The sequence below is a fragment of the Equus przewalskii genome, chromosome 10 (assembly GCF_037783145.1).
Source record: "Equus przewalskii isolate Varuska chromosome 10, EquPr2, whole genome shotgun sequence".
In the NCBI taxonomy this organism is placed as follows: Eukaryota; Metazoa; Chordata; class Mammalia; order Perissodactyla; family Equidae; genus Equus; species Equus przewalskii.
This window is the reverse complement of record NC_091840.1, coordinates 6098012-6115441: the sequence shown is the minus strand read 5'-3', so window position 1 is coordinate 6115441 and position 17430 is coordinate 6098012. Positions and strand designations below refer to the sequence as shown.

The 17430-nt window shown below is 47.6% G+C and overlaps 2 protein-coding genes across 10 annotated transcripts in view; both read left to right on the top strand.

The window, feature by feature from the left end:
• The window catches only part of TEN1 (TEN1 subunit of CST complex), an 18722-nt gene extending 5649 nt beyond the window's left edge, over window positions 1–13073 (top strand). For 5 of the 6 annotated variants that reach the window (XM_008513322.2, XM_008513324.2, XM_008513323.2 and 2 more), the window contains exons 2-4: window positions 2596–2692; window positions 5987–6144; window positions 12629–13073. In XM_008513322.2, coding sequence (XP_008511544.1) covers window positions 2601–2692; window positions 5987–6144; window positions 12629–12750 — 372 coding nt within the window. In that variant the 5' untranslated portion in view covers window positions 2596–2600 and the 3' untranslated portion in view covers window positions 12751–13073. Of the gene's footprint in view, window positions 1–2558; window positions 2693–5986; window positions 6145–12628 lie in introns of all 6 variants that reach the window. The other variant, XM_070561439.1, reaches the window with a different exon arrangement.
• Window positions 12912–17430, top strand: CDK3 (cyclin dependent kinase 3). Of its 4 annotated transcripts, none has more exons than XM_008513318.2 (8): window positions 12912–13174; window positions 13851–13976; window positions 14313–14390; window positions 14472–14592; window positions 14698–14868; window positions 14962–15063; window positions 15365–15568; window positions 16702–17430. In XM_008513318.2, exons 2-8 carry the CDS (start codon window positions 13861–13863, stop codon window positions 16825–16827), a joined length of 918 nt encoding a protein of 305 aa, XP_008511540.1. In that variant the 5' UTR covers window positions 12912–13174; window positions 13851–13860; the 3' UTR covers window positions 16828–17430. The 4 variants fall into 4 exon arrangements, with proteins under 4 accessions (XP_008511540.1, XP_070417539.1, XP_008511541.1 ...); XM_070561438.1 differs by having other exon boundaries at window positions 13041–13174; window positions 14713–14868; XM_008513319.2 differs by lacking the exon at window positions 12912–13174 and having other exon boundaries at window positions 13500–13976; window positions 14713–14868.

Below are 17430 nucleotides of genomic sequence, written 5' to 3'. Positions count from 1 at the left end.
CGCTGAACATTGACTGATAACACTGCCTGATGACCTCTTCATTAGAGGATATGGAAACCAATTGTGCAAGATTCTAGGTCACGTTAAACTTCTGGACTAAAGCTAAGTCCTCTGGTCTCTGCAAGGATCTTATTTGGGATTATTTAATTACCATTTTCTTTGTTCATATCTCCACTTGTCCTATCAAGAAGTAGTTGAGGGGCTGGCCCCATGGCCGAATGGTTAAGTTCATGCACTCGCCTATGGCGGCCCAGGGTTTCGCCGGTTCGGATCCTGGGCGTGGACATGGCACCACTCATCAGGCCATGCTGAGGTGGCATCCCACATGCCACAACTAGAAGGACTCACAACTAAAAATATACAGCTATGTACTGGGGGGCTTTGGGGAGAAAGAAGAAGAAGAAGAAAAAAAGAAGATTTGCAACAGATGTTAGCTCACGTGCCAATCTTTCAAAAAAAAAAAAAGTAGTTGAAGCCTGTGTAGGGGAGGAAGACATTTCCTCTACCCACTGTGGGTTCTTCTGGCCAGACAACAAATTAAATTCACATGAGACAGAATAACAGGAGAAAATTAAACAGAGCTTTATAACATGTATACGTGGGAGAGGCCCAGGCAAGCTGAGCAACTGGCCAAAATGGCTGAAGCCACCACCTTAAATATCGTCTTCAGCTAAAGGGAAAGAGAGGGTGTTGGGGGTCGGGGGAGTCAGCTACAGGAGATTACCACACACGTACAGTAAACAAGATGCAGATTTAAGTCCTTGCCTTTGGCATTGATTAAGAGTTTCTAGAGATAAGGTCATCCCCCTTCCTCCTCATACAGAGAGGGAGACACCTTTACAGATGGAGATTTCCTTTACAAATGTAAATATCTCTTAACAAAGGGTATGTAAATTCTACTTTCCAGAGTTTCTCTCATGTCTGCAGTTTGTAAAAGTAACCAGTCCAAAATAATCCTCATGCTAAACAGACATATCTTAGGGTGGCCAGTTCCAGACTCCCTCAGCTGTCACCTTCAGGATTCCTTTGTCATTGAATAATTATTCCTGAATCCCCACTTCTCTAACATTTTCTACATGTGGCTCCTTATGTTATAGAGTGTTCTCTCTCTGTCTGTCTCTCTCTCCACACACACACACACACACACAAATGTACATATATGTACACACCTGCTCCTTACTTTGTTTCCTGATAGTATATCTTGGAGATCTTCCCATATGAGTACATACAATATCTCATTTTCTTACAAAGCCTGTTGAGTGTCCATTGCATTGTTATTATTTAACTTATTTCACCACTCTCCTCTCTTTTTAAAAATTATTAACAAAAACCCATAACCCCAGTCTAACCATGAGAAAAACATCAGACAAGCCCAAACTGAAGGTCATTCTACAAAATAGCTGACCAGTATACCTCAAAACTGTTAAGGTCATCAAAAAACAAGCAAAGCCTGAGAAACTGTCACGGCCTGGAGGAGTCTTAGGAGACATGACAACTAAATGTAATGCGGTATCTTGGAGGGAACCCTGGTACAGAAAGGGGATATTAGGGAAAAACTTAAATCTAAATAAAGTACGGAGTTGAGTTAATAATAACATATTTGTACAGGTTCCTTAATTGTGACAAAGTATCATACTAACGTAAGATGTTAATTATACGGAAAAAATGGATGTTCCTATGTATATAGGAACTCTCTGTACCATCTTTGCAAATTTTTTTTTATAAATCTAAAACTATTCTAGGGGCCAGGCCCGTGGCCGAGTGGTTAAGTTCACGGGCTCTGCTTCGGTGGCCCAGGGTTTCGCTGGTTCAGATCCTGGGCACGCTCGTCAGGCCATGCTGAGGTGGCGTCCCACATGCCACAACTAGAAGGACCCATAACTAAGACATACAACTATGTACTGGGGGAGATTTGGGGAGAAAAAGCAGAAAAGGAAAAAAGAAAGATTGGCAACAGTTGTTAGCTCAGGTGCCAATCTTAAAAAGAATATATACATATATATATATTGAGTGAAAAAAATCAAGATGCAGAACAGTATGTATACTATAGCGTAGAGGAAAAATAAATATAGCCTCCTATTTGTTTTTATTTGCGTAAGGAAAGGATACGTAAGAAATTTATAAAAATGGCTTCCTCTAGGGCAGTGGTTGGCAAACGGCAGCCACGGCCCATCTAGGTCATCGCCTGTGTCTGTAAACACAGTTTGAAGGAACAGCTGTGCTCATTTGCTTATGTTTTGCCTGTGAGTGTTTTCCTACTTTGATGACAGAGTTGATTAGTCGTAACAGAGATCATACCTTACGATCTGCTCCTTTACAGACTGCCTTAGGGGCTTGGGGAGGAAATGGGTTGCATAGGGATTGGAGTGGCAACAATACTTCTCCGCAGGGTGCATGGGTCTTTCGTACATTGTTTTGTTTTTTAAAATATGTGAATGTATAACCTATCAAAAATTTTTTTTTAATTTTAAAACACCACCCACTGGAACTAGCCTTTCAGGTGTTGCTGGTCTCAGGCGTCTGCTAATCTCTGTCTCGTGGTCTGCTTGGTTTGTCAGGAATCTTCAAAAATCCATCTCACCTATTTGGTTACAGGAATAATGATGCTGCCCAAACCTGGGATCTATTACTTTCCGTGGGAGGTCAGTGCCGGCCAAGTTCCTGATGGGGGCACGCTGAGAACATTCGGCAGGTGAGAATGGTTGTTTTTTCACATGGTGGGGGGATCTTTAAATGGCTTTACCCCCCAAGAAAACCAATTAAAATAGTTTTACTGTAATTTTGTCTACCTATTTATAATATGCTAAAAAATCAATATATATTCATTATAAAAAATACAGACAGAAAGATAACAAGCAAAAATCACCTATAATCCCACTGTCTGGACGACCACTGCTAACCTTTTGGTGATTACACACTTTTTCGTGTGTGTATGTATATATGTATATGTGGGTTGGTGTGTATATGCACAATACCTGTATATAAATACATACTGTGTTAGTCACATATTGCTCTGTAACAAATTACTCCCAAATTCGCTAGCTTCAAATGACAACAAATACGCATTATTTCATGGTTACTGTGGGTCAGGAATTTGGCAATGGCTTAGTTGGGTGGTTCTGGCTCGGATTCACTTACAAGCTTACAGGGAAGGCTTGCTTGAGCCTGAAGGATGTGCTTCTAAGGTGACTCAGTCATGTGTTTGGCAAGTTAGCGCTGGCTGTTGTCAAGAAGACTCAGTTCCTCACAATGTAGGAGGAACTTCCTTAGGGCTGCTTGACAATCCTCGTAACGTGGCTTTCTCGAAAATGAGTCATCTAACAGAGAGAGGAAAGAAAAAGCCAAAATGCCTTTCATGGCCTAACCGCAGAAGTCACTGTCAGTCATTTCTGCAATATCCTGTTCGTTACACAGGTCGACATTAATCAGGATGGTAGGGGACTACACAAGGATGTGAGTATCAGGAGATGAGAATTATTGGGGACCATCTTGGAGGGTACATGTACATGCATGGAGAAATATTTTAACCTAGATGAGATCCTAATCTATTACTATATTGTACCATTTATTTGTTTACTTACTTACTTAACTGTGTATGGTACACCTAGTTCCATGCAAGATACGTAGCTCTATATTATCACTTTAAATAGATCCATTTTATTTCATTGCATAGATATGCCACAACTTATTTAACCGTAATCTATTTATTTAACCAAAATTATTGATTTTCAACAGAGACGTCAATGTAATTGAGTGAGGCAAGGTAGTCATGTCAATAAATGATGCTGGAAAAAGTGGATGTTCTTATGGGGATGAAAAGCACGTTGATCCCTACCTCACAGCATACAAAAAAAATAATCATTTGAACTGGGTTGTAGATGTATAAGCTAAAACTATAAAATGTTTAGAAGAAAACAGGAGAAAATCTTCACAACCTTGAGACAGGCAAAGATATCTTAGATAAGAGACAGAAAGCAAAAACCATCAAAGAAAAACAATGAATATATTGGACCTCAACAAAATTAAAAGCTTCTGCTCATCGAAAGATACTATTAAGAAAATTAACAAGCAAGCCACAAACTGGGAGAAAACGTGTGATGTATGTGTGTGTGTATATATATATTATATATTATATATATCCAACAAATGATTTGTATCTAGAATATATGAAGAATTCATACAACTCAGGAAGACAAAAACCTTAATTTTAAAATGAGCAAAAGATTTGAAGAGGTACTGCCCAAGAAGATATACAGATGGGAGATAAACGCATGAAAGTTTGTTCAACATCATTAGTCATTAGAGAAATGCAAATTAAAACCACAAGGAGATACTCTTACCCATGAAGCTGGCTAAATTTAGAAAGACTGACAGTGCTAAATGCTGATGAGGATGTGGAACAACTGGAACTCTTATACATTCCTGTTGGGAATGTAAAATGGCACAACTATTTTGGAAAACAGTTTGGCAGTTTCTTAAAAAGCTGAACATATGTCTATCGTGTGATCCAGCCATTCTATTCCTAGGTATTTCCCAAGAGAAATGAAAGCGTATGTCCACACAAAGACTTGTACATGAATATTCATAGCAGCTTTCTTTGTAATAGCCAGAAACTGGAAGCATCCCAAATGTCCATCTGGGTGAATGAACAAACAAACTGTGGTATATCCATACAATGGAATGCTACTCAGCAGTGAAAAGGAATGGACTACTGCAACATGCAACAACGTGGATGAATCTCAAATATACTAAAGTAAAGAAACCAGGCCAAAAAAAATTACATGTATGGTTCTCTGTATATAAAAGTGTAGAAAATGCAAAGTAATCTATAATGTAAAAAGGCAGATCAGTGGGGTTGCCTGGGTCGGGGGGGCAGGAGGCTTACAGAAGGACAAGAGGGAACTTCTCAGGGTGATGAAAAGATATGCTCATTATCTTGATTGTGCTGATGGTTTGTCAAGTGTATACAATGTTAAATGTCAAATTATGTACCTTAAATATGTATAGTTTATTCTACTTCAATTATAACTTGATAAAACTGGAGGGAAAAAGCATACATAGCAGAATATTAAAAAGGGGAGGAGGTAAAAGACTTGAACGAACACTTCACGAAAGAAGGTATACATAGGTTAGCAATCATACAAAAAGCAAGCAAAAAGCATTTAATGATTTTTAAAAAATATCTACAAATGGGGGTCGGCCCCGTGACATTCGCATGCTCTGCTTCAGCGGCCTGAGGTTTGCAGGTTTGGATCCCGGACGTGGACCTAGCCTGGCTCATCAAGCCACACTGTGGTGGCATCCCACATAAAATAGAGGAAGATTAGCACAGATGTTAGTTCGGGGCCAATATTCCTCATGTGCGTGCACACACACACACACAAATGGCCAATAAGCACGTGAAAAGATGCTTAACGTCATTAGTCACCAGGGAAATGCAAATTAAAATCACAATGATGTGGTATTTCATGCCCACTAGAGAGACTAAAATTAAAAATACTGACTATACCAAGTGCTGGTGAGGATGTGGAGCAACCAGAACCCTAGACACAAAGAAAGAAAGAAGCTAGACACGAAAGAATATATGCTGTCTGATTCCATTTATATGAGGTGCTTGAGTAGGAAAACTCATCTATGGAGACCAAAATCAGACCAGTGCTCGCCTGGGGTGGGAAGATGGGATAGACTTCAAAGAGGCACAAGGGAACTTTTCGGGGTGATACAGATGTACTAAGTCTTGAGTGGTGGTTACATAAGTGTATACTTTTGTTAACGCTCATTAAATAGGTGCCTTTTAATGCTTGCAATTTATACCTCAACAATATAGACTGAAAAAAATTTCACTGATTTGTTGCTGCCATTTTTATTTCTCTGATCAGAGTGAGCTGAACATTTTCCCTTGGATTTGTTGGCCTCCCAAAACCTTTTGAGCTTAGTGGTGGTTCTGTCTACGGATAGAAATGATCGCGCTTTCCCTGACCTCCAGGTTGTGCCTCTACGACATGACCCAGTCCCGAGTGACCCTGATGGCTCAGCATGGGTCTGACCAGCACCAGATCCTCGTCTGCACCAAGCTGGTGGAGCCATTCCAAGCCCAGGTGGGCTCCCTGTACACGGTCCTTGGGGACCTCGAGCACCAGAAGAGTAAGTCATGACCTCGCACACCATTTTCCACTCTGGGTCCTGAGTGGGGCATCTTTTGGGTGACTCACTTAGGGCTGGGCCTGGCTTGTAACCCAACAGGAGTCCCTCTTTGAGGTTAACATTCCTTTCAAATCAGCCCACAAGTTCAAGGACTCATGAGAAACAGACTTGATTGGGCTCAGGTTAGACCTGCCATAGGGAAGCAAGAAAGAGGGGAGAGATGCCATTAATTTCTGAAAACCTGCAACACGCCAGGCCTGGTACCAGGTGGTTTGCTTAAATCTTTTTGAATCTGCCCACCAGCCCTTAATCTGTCTTATTACTCGTTACTTCATAGATGAGAAAACCTGGGCTCAGAGAGGATAGGGCTGGAGTAACAGGCCAGGAAGTCAGGGTTAAGAGAAATAGAACACAAGGGAAGAAATAAAAGCAACCTGGGAGAATCTCTCTGACATCAAGAGTTGAAGGTTGCTCTTTAAAACCTAGGTACTCGCATTCCAGCCATCCCTGGGCCATTTTCCTTTACACGGTTGAGTTCATAGTATATAATGTTGTATCTGGTTGTTTTGCCTTAACATTCTATCATAAGTATTTCCTCATGTCTTTAAAATTTTTCTAGATATGTGTTCAGTGTGTTCAATGGCTATATAACATTTTATAGACTAGATGTGTATCCTAATTCACATGGCTGTTGGGTATTTATATTGTTTCCACTTCTTGCTTTTATAAATATACTGTACATTTATTGGTTAAAGAAACTATGGTATATTCAGTCAATAGAATATTATGCAGCCATTAAAAATGATGTTATAAATTTGTATCGATTGACATGAAAAGACGTTCACAATATCTTACCAAGTAAAAGCAGTTTACAAAACAATATGTATTGCATGATCTCACTTTTGTTTAATATACATTTTTTTACATACATGAAAGTTTGAGGGGCCGGCCCCATGGCCTAGTGGTTGTTTGGTGTGCTCTGTTTTGGCAGCCGGGATTCAGTTCCTGGGTGCGGACCTATACTACTTGTTGGTGGCCATGCTGTGGCAGCAACCCACATAGAAAATAGAGGAAGGTTGGCACAGATGTTAGCTCAGGACAAATCCTCCTCAAAAAAAATTTGAAAGATTATTTGCCAAAATGTCAATAGTAGTTATTTCTAGGCAGTGGGATTGTGGGGTTCCTTTTACTTTTATTAGCATTTTACAATGAAAATGTATTGCTTTTATAGCCAGAAGGGAAAAAAGGTAAAAAAAAACCCCAAAAACCCATAACTATTTATCTATCTATTAAAAATGCTGCAGTTCGTAGCCTTGTGCACTAATCTTTGTCATTTTCTGAATATTTCTTTAGGGTAGTTTCCTAAAAGTGGAATTGCTCTCTTAAAGGAGACAAGCATTCGTGTTTCTTGATTTACACTACCGACGTACTTTCCAAAAGTCGCAGTGGTTTTTAACTCTGGATGAAATGCACCAGAAAAAAATGTAATTAAATGGTGTTCACTTTAATTATATTTGATTTAATGAAAATTAAGATTTATTCAGGCTTAAGCCTTTGTGCTCACAGAGTTCCCGCCCTCATAGTCATTCTGAGGGAGGTGACGGGAGGAGGGTGAGAAGGGGACAAAGAGCCTTTTTCTGACTGCTTTCCACCTTGACTACAGCCCAAGTCACCCGAGGCTTTCTCTGCCCTCCCAGCCTCTGCGGTGAGTCCTGGGAGCTCACAGGAACCCACTGCCCAGTGTCTGGAACTCTAAGGCGCGACTGCAAATACAGAGAGGGGTTGAAACTAAGGTGGGATAGCAGGTCAGGGCGAGGGCAGGGCCTGGAACGGACATTTGGAATTATTTGTGGGAAGAAAATTGGGGAAAAAAAGTTTATAAATTCAATCCATATAATTTTTTCAATTCAATGTTTTCAAATTGAACGTGCACAGAAGTAGAATGGTAGACTTAGCCACCATGTACCCATCACACAGATTTGGCAGTGGTCCACATTCCGCTGTTTTGTGTCACCACTGCCCACATTTATTTATTTACTTTGCTGGTGTTTTTAGAGAAAATCTGACATCATTTCATTTACCTGTAAATATATCAATAATGTATCTCTAACATTATGACAATCACGCCCAACAAAATTAATAGCTGTTCCTCAATATAATCTAATACTTTATCTCACGTTCACTTCCCCCGAATACCAAAAAATGGCTTTTTACAATTGGTTAGTTCAAATCAACATCCAAAGAAAGTCAATACATTGCATTTGAGTTACATATCCCAAGTCTCTTGTAACAGTTCTGTCTTCCTTTTTTCTTTCTTTTTCTGAGCAGATTGTCCCTGAGCTAACGTCCATTGCTAGTCTTCCTCTTTTTTTACTTGAGGAACATTGTCCCTGGGCTAACATCTGTGCCAGTCTTCCTCTGTTTTGTATGTGGGTCGCCACCACAGCATGCCTTGACATGTGGTATAGGTCCACACCTGGGAGCTGAACCCGTGCTGCCAAAGTGGAGCACATGGAACCTTAACCACTCAGCCACAGGGCTAGCCCCCTTTTGTCTTTTTTTTTTAATGCCTTTTATTGGAGAACTTGAGTCTGGAATTGACTAACTGCTTCCTCCTGGTTGCATTAAACCTGGTCTTTCCCTCAAATCTATCCTGTTGTTTTCTGAATGGATAGTATTTTAGGGAAACCAAATGGTTGATGAGAGTAGGTTCTTTAGAGGTGAACCACCGTAAATAAACACAGGAGAAATGGTTAAATTCAGAAGTCACCTCTTTAAAAGCCCTGATGAAATAAATCCAGACATCAATCACTGTCGCTGGCTGCTAAAATCATTAGGTGGAAGGTCGATGGGAATGTTGTGGTGCAGGGATCAGGACCCCAAGAACACCTGGGCCTGCCCCATCAAACCAAACACTACCAAAAGCAGAGCAGTCTGGCGTGTGCCTCCGCTGGGCCGCACTGGGAAGGCACGGACGATAGCACTCTGAAGTATTCCCCCCAAGAAAAAAGGAAACCTGAACCTGATAAGTCTCAGATTGAGCAGCATTCTTCCTGGGCTCTGGCTAGTTTACCACTTCTCATTATTTTCTTCATGATCTGTATTTTTTTTTTCTTTCTTAAAAATTTTTTTCCCTAAGTTTCTAATTTCTGTGTAATACGTGCTTATCATTCGCAACTGACACAAGGAAAGAAAGACGACGATGAGGAGGGGCAGAGGGTGGGCTGAGCATGGAAGTGGCCCTGACCTTTAGCCTTGGCACAGCGTAGCTGCTTTCACACCCCGTTCTCTGTGTGTCTGCCCAGGTCCTAAGTCCTGTGGGGACACAAAGGTCAACTAGACGAGGGCCCTGCCCTGTGGCAAGATTGGCAGTTATGAGGACAGACAGCAGGCTAGCTGAAGAACTTTCCTAAAATTTTTGCACACAGAGCTAGCTGAGGAGGCCAAAAAGATGAAGAAATGCCAGCTGTGTGCAGAATCTTGCTGGTTGATGCCTTCTTTGGGCGTCATCCTCGGGCCTGGGGGCTTCGTGTCTGGGACCCAAGGTATTGGGGGGCAGCCTCTCCCCAGCTCAGCTCTAGACGCTCTAGAAGGTTACTGCTCTCCCCACATATCCCGCCCTGGTCTGGTTTTCTTCCACCTGACTGCTGTTTCCTGCCCTGCAAGCCTTCCTGTTGTGTCCTCTGGAACACTGCTCCTCCATCTTCAAGCCGCTTTGTTATGCTCTCACCTTCTCTGGGACTTGCCTGAAACCTGGCTTTTTCCCAGGAGAGCAGTTCTCCTCCCACCCTCCCAGGGGAGGCCTGGTCAGCCACCCAAACCACGCACACTGCAGAACCCAGAGGTGGGGCTGGGATCCTGCTGGCTCTTCAAGTTTGTCATTGAACACCTTTCTCCTCCTCTGCAGCAGGCCGCTTCTGCCACTGTGTCCCTTTGTCCCACTTCTGCCTCACACACCCGTGGTCCCACCCAGAACTGCCCTACTTCTGCTACCTGAAACTGTAGCAGTTCCACCCGGGGTGTCTTTCTGCCCTCTCCCTCTTCATTCCCTGTCAGGACCTGTGGACTTTGAACTCCTCTGTTTCTTCCACCTCTCTCCCATTCGCTTTCCTCCCCTCCAGCTGGACCTCACTATCATTTCAAGCACTTTCGTGGCAGAAGTTTCAACCTCTTGCCTCCTCACTCCTGCCTGATGAAACCCCAACCTCCACCCTCTCAGGTCCCACCCGACCGTTGATGGAGAAATTTCACAAGTCTCCTCGGATTCCTAGCACAGTGATTTTAAGGTCTCTTATCTCACTGGGGCCCTCCATGCGCCCTAGAAATCCTTCCACGTGTCCCGGTCAATCCCCTCTCCCATGATCCACAACGGCCATTTCAGGCATTCACCTGTCACACAAGACCCCCTACTGCATCACCTGCCCTGTCCCTTTCAGCAAAACCTCACCTCCTACATCCCAGGTAAAATTGAGGCCACAGCAGATGTCTCTCCTCCTAAAGCTTTATGCAGCCATACCCATCAGTAGCTCCTTTCCTCCAGTCTGGAGGGAGAGGATCCCTCCTGCCTGAGGCACAGCCCCCGTGCTGCGATCCACGGCCTGGCCTCCCGCAGGACTGTGCTCCCTCCACTGAATCCTTACCGCTGGTTCTTCCCTCCCAGCACAGAAAGCACTCAGGCCTCTTCTATATTAAATAATCATAACAATAATAATGTCATCTTCTGCTCTGTATCCCTACCTGGCTATGCCCCTCCCTCCCTTCACAGTCAAACTGCCTAAAAGAAGGTCTTTTCTCCATTTCACCCCTTTCTTGCCTCCTACTCACACCTCAACCCGCTGTGTCCTGACTGCTCTTTGTAACTCAGTCCCTTCTTTTCTCTAGGTGCTTTGCATCTGCAAGAAGAAATTCCCCTAAATGACTATTTCTCCAGCTATCTTGTTCGTAAACGCCTTTCTCCCTTCCTTGCAGCTCTTCTTCAGACACTGTTCTTCTCATTCCATTTACACGGACATTTTACGAATGGACTAACACCATTGCCCAGTTTGTCCCTGTGATAATCATATTTCTAAAGCTCACTTCCATATTTAATAACTTTTTCATTCCCAGGGAGAAACAACATGTTCCACTATATAAATCTAGAAGGGAGGGTTTCCCCAGCCTGAGGGAGGAAAGAGTGATAGGCATTAATGGAAAGAAAGTTTTGTGAAATTAAGTGGAATAACTAAGAAAATATTCATACAGGGAGTTTGGAAACATTTGACGAGGGATCCCATTTCGAAACATTTAACTGTGAGTTAGAGATCCTTGATTTTGTCCTTGCTTCCCTGTGTCGTTCTGAACACATGCAGCTGCTCTGTGGAAACTATTTAGGGCTAAGGCAGCAGCAGGCCTCTCACTGCCAAGTGAAGTTTAGGCAAATGTCCTTTGTGATTCATCAGTAGAGATAACCCAGCTATTCCAGAAGAGGCCTGAGGAATGAGAATCAGCAGTCTCCACTGATTATCAGCAGATCCAGTTATTGTCACAGTCCACTCCACTCTAGGCCAGGCAGTCTCTGCTGCGCAGTGCTGGGGCCAGCAGAAGCAGACAACACACAGGTGACCTCATGTTTCAAACAAGTTCATCTTCCTGAGTTGAAAGCTGGAATCTAGACAGTCTGATGCTCTGAATTCCGCCCCCAGGCTGTGTTGAATCAATAAGATGGCCTAGGCCAGAAGGAAGGCTAGGCTCAGACTTTGTCTAAGCGGAGAGCCGCTATCTTAAAACGGCATCAAAAGGAGACAGGATAGTGTCCTAGAACATTGAATGTATTCATTGCTGTGCCCAGAGAGCAGAGAGAAAGTGAGTGAAAAAAATAAAATTAAAAATGATCAGGGCAAACCCCAGATGTCTTTCATGTTTGATGTCACCTGAACATTGACACATCTTTCCATAATGCATCAGGGCACCACAGCATCTGCTAGAAGACCCCCTAGCCCCTTGTCCAGAGTGGGATGACTTGCCCCTATACGGCCAAACCCTCCTCTTGGATTTATTAAATATGGGGTTCTCCTTGCCCCAATTGCTAATGCCACTGGGTCCTATGATGCCAAAAGGGCCCCTCCCTTGATACAAATGGAGAAGTAGGATGGTGATTGAGACCCCTCCTCAACCCCAGGGAATTGGGACCTACAGAGAAGGTGGCAGGAATTAAGATGACAAAAGAGGGAAGCAGAGGGTACATCTTTCTGGCCCTTCCTCCATGAAGAGTGGAATTGTCGGGCTACCCCCTAGGTTCCAGACATGTCCCTGTAGTGCATGACAGGCCCACAGTTCTGAGGCCCAGGTGGACAAATTGCCAACATCCTAGATGCCTGCATCCTGTCAAACACCCTGTTAAAACTCAGGACTGAGAACAAGTGGAGGGAAAACAGCTGGAGTGCATCTGTAGAGTGTGTTGCTGTCAGTCAGTCACTGCTAGCACCTTGGTGTTTGTGTCTTTCAGATGGAGGTTCTGTGGTGAAGGCCCGCGTGCTGACTTGTGTGGAAGGAATGAATCTACCCTTGTTAGAACAAGCCATCCGGGAGCAGAGGATGTACCAGCGAGAGAGGGACAACAGCCAGTAGGAAATGGAGACTCTTGGCAACCCCCCCATCGGACCGCGGCTCCTGGGGCCAAGCCCACTGGAGATGCCGGAGCTGCTGCAGAGAAGATACAGGAGCTTCCCCAGAGTGACGGCCTTTTCTGGAGCCAGAGAGACGAGGGGAGGGATTATTAATTTGGGATTGTCCCAGAAATGAGAACCCACAGAGCAAGCACCAAAACCAGACAGACCCCCGACCCCCAAGGAGACCGCAGGAGGCCGAGCTCTGGCGTGCTGGGGGCTGTGCCTCGTGTGGGGTCACCGCGGGTTCCAGAAAGTCCTCGTGAATAAAGGCCTCAGCAGCGAGAGAGTGTGTGCACGTGGTGCAGCGCCGGCAGGGGCCAGGAGGGGGAGCCGTCGAGCAGGCAGTCTGCTGGCAGTGAGGCTGCAGGAGCGCAGGGTTTCTGGTGAATTCTGGGCTGGGGGCCTGAGGGGAGGGTGCTGGGGGCACTCAGACCCAGGTGGGGGGCCCAGGACGCAGACCGGCTGCCCCTGCCCAGGTTCTGCCCTCACAGGAGGCCGAGCGCCCACAACCCGGCGGGGCCTAGCCCCTGGCCCTGGCTGTGCGGCCTAGGGCAGGACTGTGGCTACAGAACGCTTCCAGACCCCCGACCTCTGCCCTGAGCTGACCCTGGCCTCTCAGGCAGCCCTTCTGGGCAACCTTCCGCCCCCCCCGAGCTGGCCAGGCTGGGCAGGGGCAGGGGCTCTGGCCTGAGAAGTTTGGGCCCTCCTGCGCGCCGTAGCCGGGCACCTTCCTGGCCGGGCAGGGCCAGGAGGCCTGGGGGCTCGGGCCTGGGCTGGACTGGGCGGGGGGGGGCGGGCTGGGCTGGGCTGGGCTGGGCTGGGCGAGGGGCAGTCCTGCTCCAAGCCAGCTTCCCAGGGATGTGCTGGGGTGGAGGGCGGAGCGGGGCCTGGGCCCGGGTGGCCTGGCAGGCAGAGCAGGGTAAGCCCTGTGGGCACAGGCCTCCAGAACTGGGAAGCCTGGGCGCAGGCTGGACAGGTGCTCCATTGAGGCTGGAGGGGGCCCAGCGGCACTGGGCGTGAGGGGCGAAGGCCCCGGCTGCCCTCTTGTTTCCCGGGCAGCTCTGCGGACATGGATGTGTTCCAGAAGGTAGAGAAGATCGGAGAGGGCACCTATGGGGTGGTGTATAAGGCCAAGAACAAGGAGACAGGGCAGCTCGTGGCCCTGAAGAAGATCAGGCTGGATTTGTGAGTGCTGGGACGGCCCCTGAGACCCCCACCCAGGGGTGCCCCGAAACCCCAGGAGCTGCCCCATCTGTCCCTCGTGTCGGGGTTTTACATTCAATTCCTTGTCCCAGTGCTGCCCCGTTAGACTGGGGCGGCCGCAGAGGTGCCGCCCTCACTCGTCCTCACCCCGACCAGGCTTTGTCCCGGGCCCCTGGTGGTGATAAGCGTGTGGCGAGGAGCACAGTGCCCCGGCGCTGGGGGATGGGCCATCCTTCTGCAATAAGGAGCACAGGTGACCCCCCAGGCAGAGGCCCTTCCTGGCTCCTGCCTCCACTGCTGTGCCCTTCTTTCCTGCAGGGAGACCGAGGGGGTCCCAAGCACCGCCATCAGGGAGATCTCCCTGCTCAAAGAGCTCAAGCACCCCAACATCGTCAGGTGAGGCGGGGAAGAGGCAGGGAAGCTGGGCCTGTCCCAGTTCGCCTGGGAGCCGCAGCCTGACTGGCGTCCCCCGGCCAGGCTGCTGGACGTGGTGCACAGCGAGAAGAAGCTTTACCTGGTGTTCGAGTTCCTCAGCCAGGACCTGAAGAAGTACATGGACTCCACCCCGGCCTCCGAGCTCCCCACGCACTTGGTGAAGGTACCGAGGGAAGGACGGGGAAGAGCAGCGTCCGCCCCGCTCTGCGGCCCCGCTCGGCGGCCCCGCGTCCGCTCAGCCGGCGCCTTCTCCTGCTTGCTGCTCCAGAGCTACCTCTTCCAGCTGCTGCAGGGGGTGAATTTCTGCCACTCTCATCGGGTCATCCACCGAGACCTGAAGCCCCAGAATCTACTCATTAATGAGTTGGGTGCCATCAAGCTGGCTGACTTTGGACTGGCTCGAGCCTTCGGGGTGCCCCTACGCACCTACACCCACGAGGTACCGCAGGATAAAGGGGAGAGAAGGGCAGCCAAAGGGATGTCACCCGTGCACTCAGCCACCCTGAATGATGCCGTTTTCTTGCCCCTACAGGTGGTGACACTCTGGTATCGAGCCCCCGAGATTCTGTTGGGCAGCAAGTTCTATTCAACGGCTGTGGATGTCTGGAGCATTGGCTGCATCTTTGCAGAGATGGTAGAGAAAGGGGCAAACATGGCCACAAGGAGGCCACAGGCAGGGTCCTATTAGGGTGGGGTGAGACCCTGATTCTCCTGTTAGAGGTAGATTAGAAGGTGTTTGGAACTGGTTTAAGGAGTGGGGAAGCAGCGTTTATTCCAGAAAAAGCCAGGGTTCTTAGCACAGCCCTGGGAAAGACATCTTGAAGGTGCTTCCCTGGTCTGGCTTCTTACCTGGTATTGGATTCTGTATGACAAGGGATACCTTGTATGACAAGGGATGCAGGCATACCCACACCTTCTCCTCTTCTGCATTCCAGGTGACTCGCAGAGCCCTGTTTCCTGGTGACTCTGAGATTGACCAGCTCTTTCGTATCTTTCGGACCCTGGGGACACCCACTGAAGCCACCTGGCCAGGAGTCACCCAGCTGCCTGACTATAAGGGCAGCTTCCCCAAGTGGACCAGGAAGAGGCTGGAGGAGATTGTACCCAATCTGCAGCCAGAGGGCCAGGACCTGCTCATGGTAGGTACAGGTATGAGACAGGCGACGGCAAGAAAGGCCGCCTGGCTCCAGTTGCTCCTCCCACCAGAAGCGTCGCCTTTGTCAGCCAGCCTCTTATGGAACCCTGGCTCCTTCTGAATCCCAGCAGGTCTCTTTTCTGACCCTTGTACACAACTGGAATATCGATTGTTCAGCCTGGAGGCCTCTCCCCTGATAGGTCCAATGTTCATCTTCCCTTTTAAAACTTCTTCCTTAGCTTTGTTTTTATGCTGTGATACTTGCCTTTTTCTTAGTTGCCTAGTGTTTTTGGTGATTTTCCTCTGTGGACCTTATTACCCTATGTAAGCTATAAGCTTTCCCAGGCAGGGGCTGCAGCTGCTCCTGTCTCAGTGTTCCCTGCAGCGGTCACTCCTCACATGAGGCTGTTCACGACAGGCCATTCCCTGCCGCCTAGGCCTCTGCCACAGTCCTCACTCACCCTTCCTGTTCCATCATCTTGACGCCTTGGGCTGGCCCAGGCCTGATGGCCCACAGCCATCCATTCTTGCCCACAAAGACTTGGGGCTGCATTTCTCTCTTTAATCTGGTGTTGGGTCAGAGGAAGGCACAGCAGTATTTTCACCTTCAGGCTGTCTGTCCAGCTTTCGGGAAGTCTCTGTGTGTCTACCAACCCAGCACCAGCGGGACCGTGTAGACTTCCAACCAAGGCTCTTAGCGCTCCATCCTGGCTACTCCGGGGCTGTGGGTCCTTCCACATCCTGGCTGGTTTAGGGATTCTGAGTTCCTACCCAATTCCAAGTGTACTCCCTGGACAGGTTTGGCCCACTTCCTGACACATAGAGAGAAGTCTGTCTCAACCAGGAGTGGCCTGGAAACCTCAGTACAGAAGGGGAGAGACTGACTCAGCCTCAGTAGCTTAAAGGAAACTGGGAGTGATCCAACAGGGCTGGACTAGAAGTAATTCTTTGTCCCCAGATTCTGGGAGTGTCCCGAACAGGGTCGCAAGCTGGGAGGAGGTAGCTTCGTGCAGTTCTGGGTTTGAAGGCAGCCCTTTGGGGCTCGGGGCCCTCCAGCTGGGACCTGGGAGGGTAATTCCCCTCCAGCCCTGGCCACACCGAGGTCCAGTCTCTTTCCTTCTCCTCCTTCCTTCACAGCAACTGCTGCAGTATGACCCCAGCCGGCGGATCTCAGCCAAGGCCGCCCTCGCGCAGCCGTACTTCTCGTCCACCGAGACCTCCCCGGCCCCCCGCCAGTGTGTGCTGGAGCGTTTTTGCCGCTGAGAACGTTTGAGGCCCCCGCCTCAAAGCCTCTCCCCAGCTGCTGCCCCAGCTGCCTCCCCACCCACTTCCCAAGAAAGCACTTATCTGGGGAGAGAGCAAAACGCTAAGGAATTTGGCCTCAGCCATCAGAGGGCTGAGTTTGGGTTAGTCCTGCCAGCAGGTTAGCGAGTTCCTATGTTGTTTATTGGGTTAGATGGAGCCGTTTCAAGCTGAGGGCACAGAAGCTCTGTTCATGGCGGGGTATGTTAGAGACTGGGCCCCCTGGCCCTGGAACAGCAGGTGCCAAGGAGAGCAAGGAGCCTGTCCTGGCTGCCTCCTGGTGCCCTTCACCTGCCGGGCCCTCGACTGCGTGGCCAGAACCTGAAGGAAAGGGTGCCCCCTGCCGGTCTTTTTGGATTTAAAATGTTTGGGGAAGAGTTGTGTTCCAGTTGAGTCCCAAGTTAAACAGGAAGCAGGGAGAGGGAGAGAAAGGACATTTTCCTGATCCCAGGGGAGGTCAAGGTCTGTGTGGCTGTTCTAAGTTGTCTCGTCACCTAGGATTTGCTTAATGTTTGTTTGCCTCTGGCTTTGAAAACAGGAAATAAAAATGCCAAATTCCTGAGA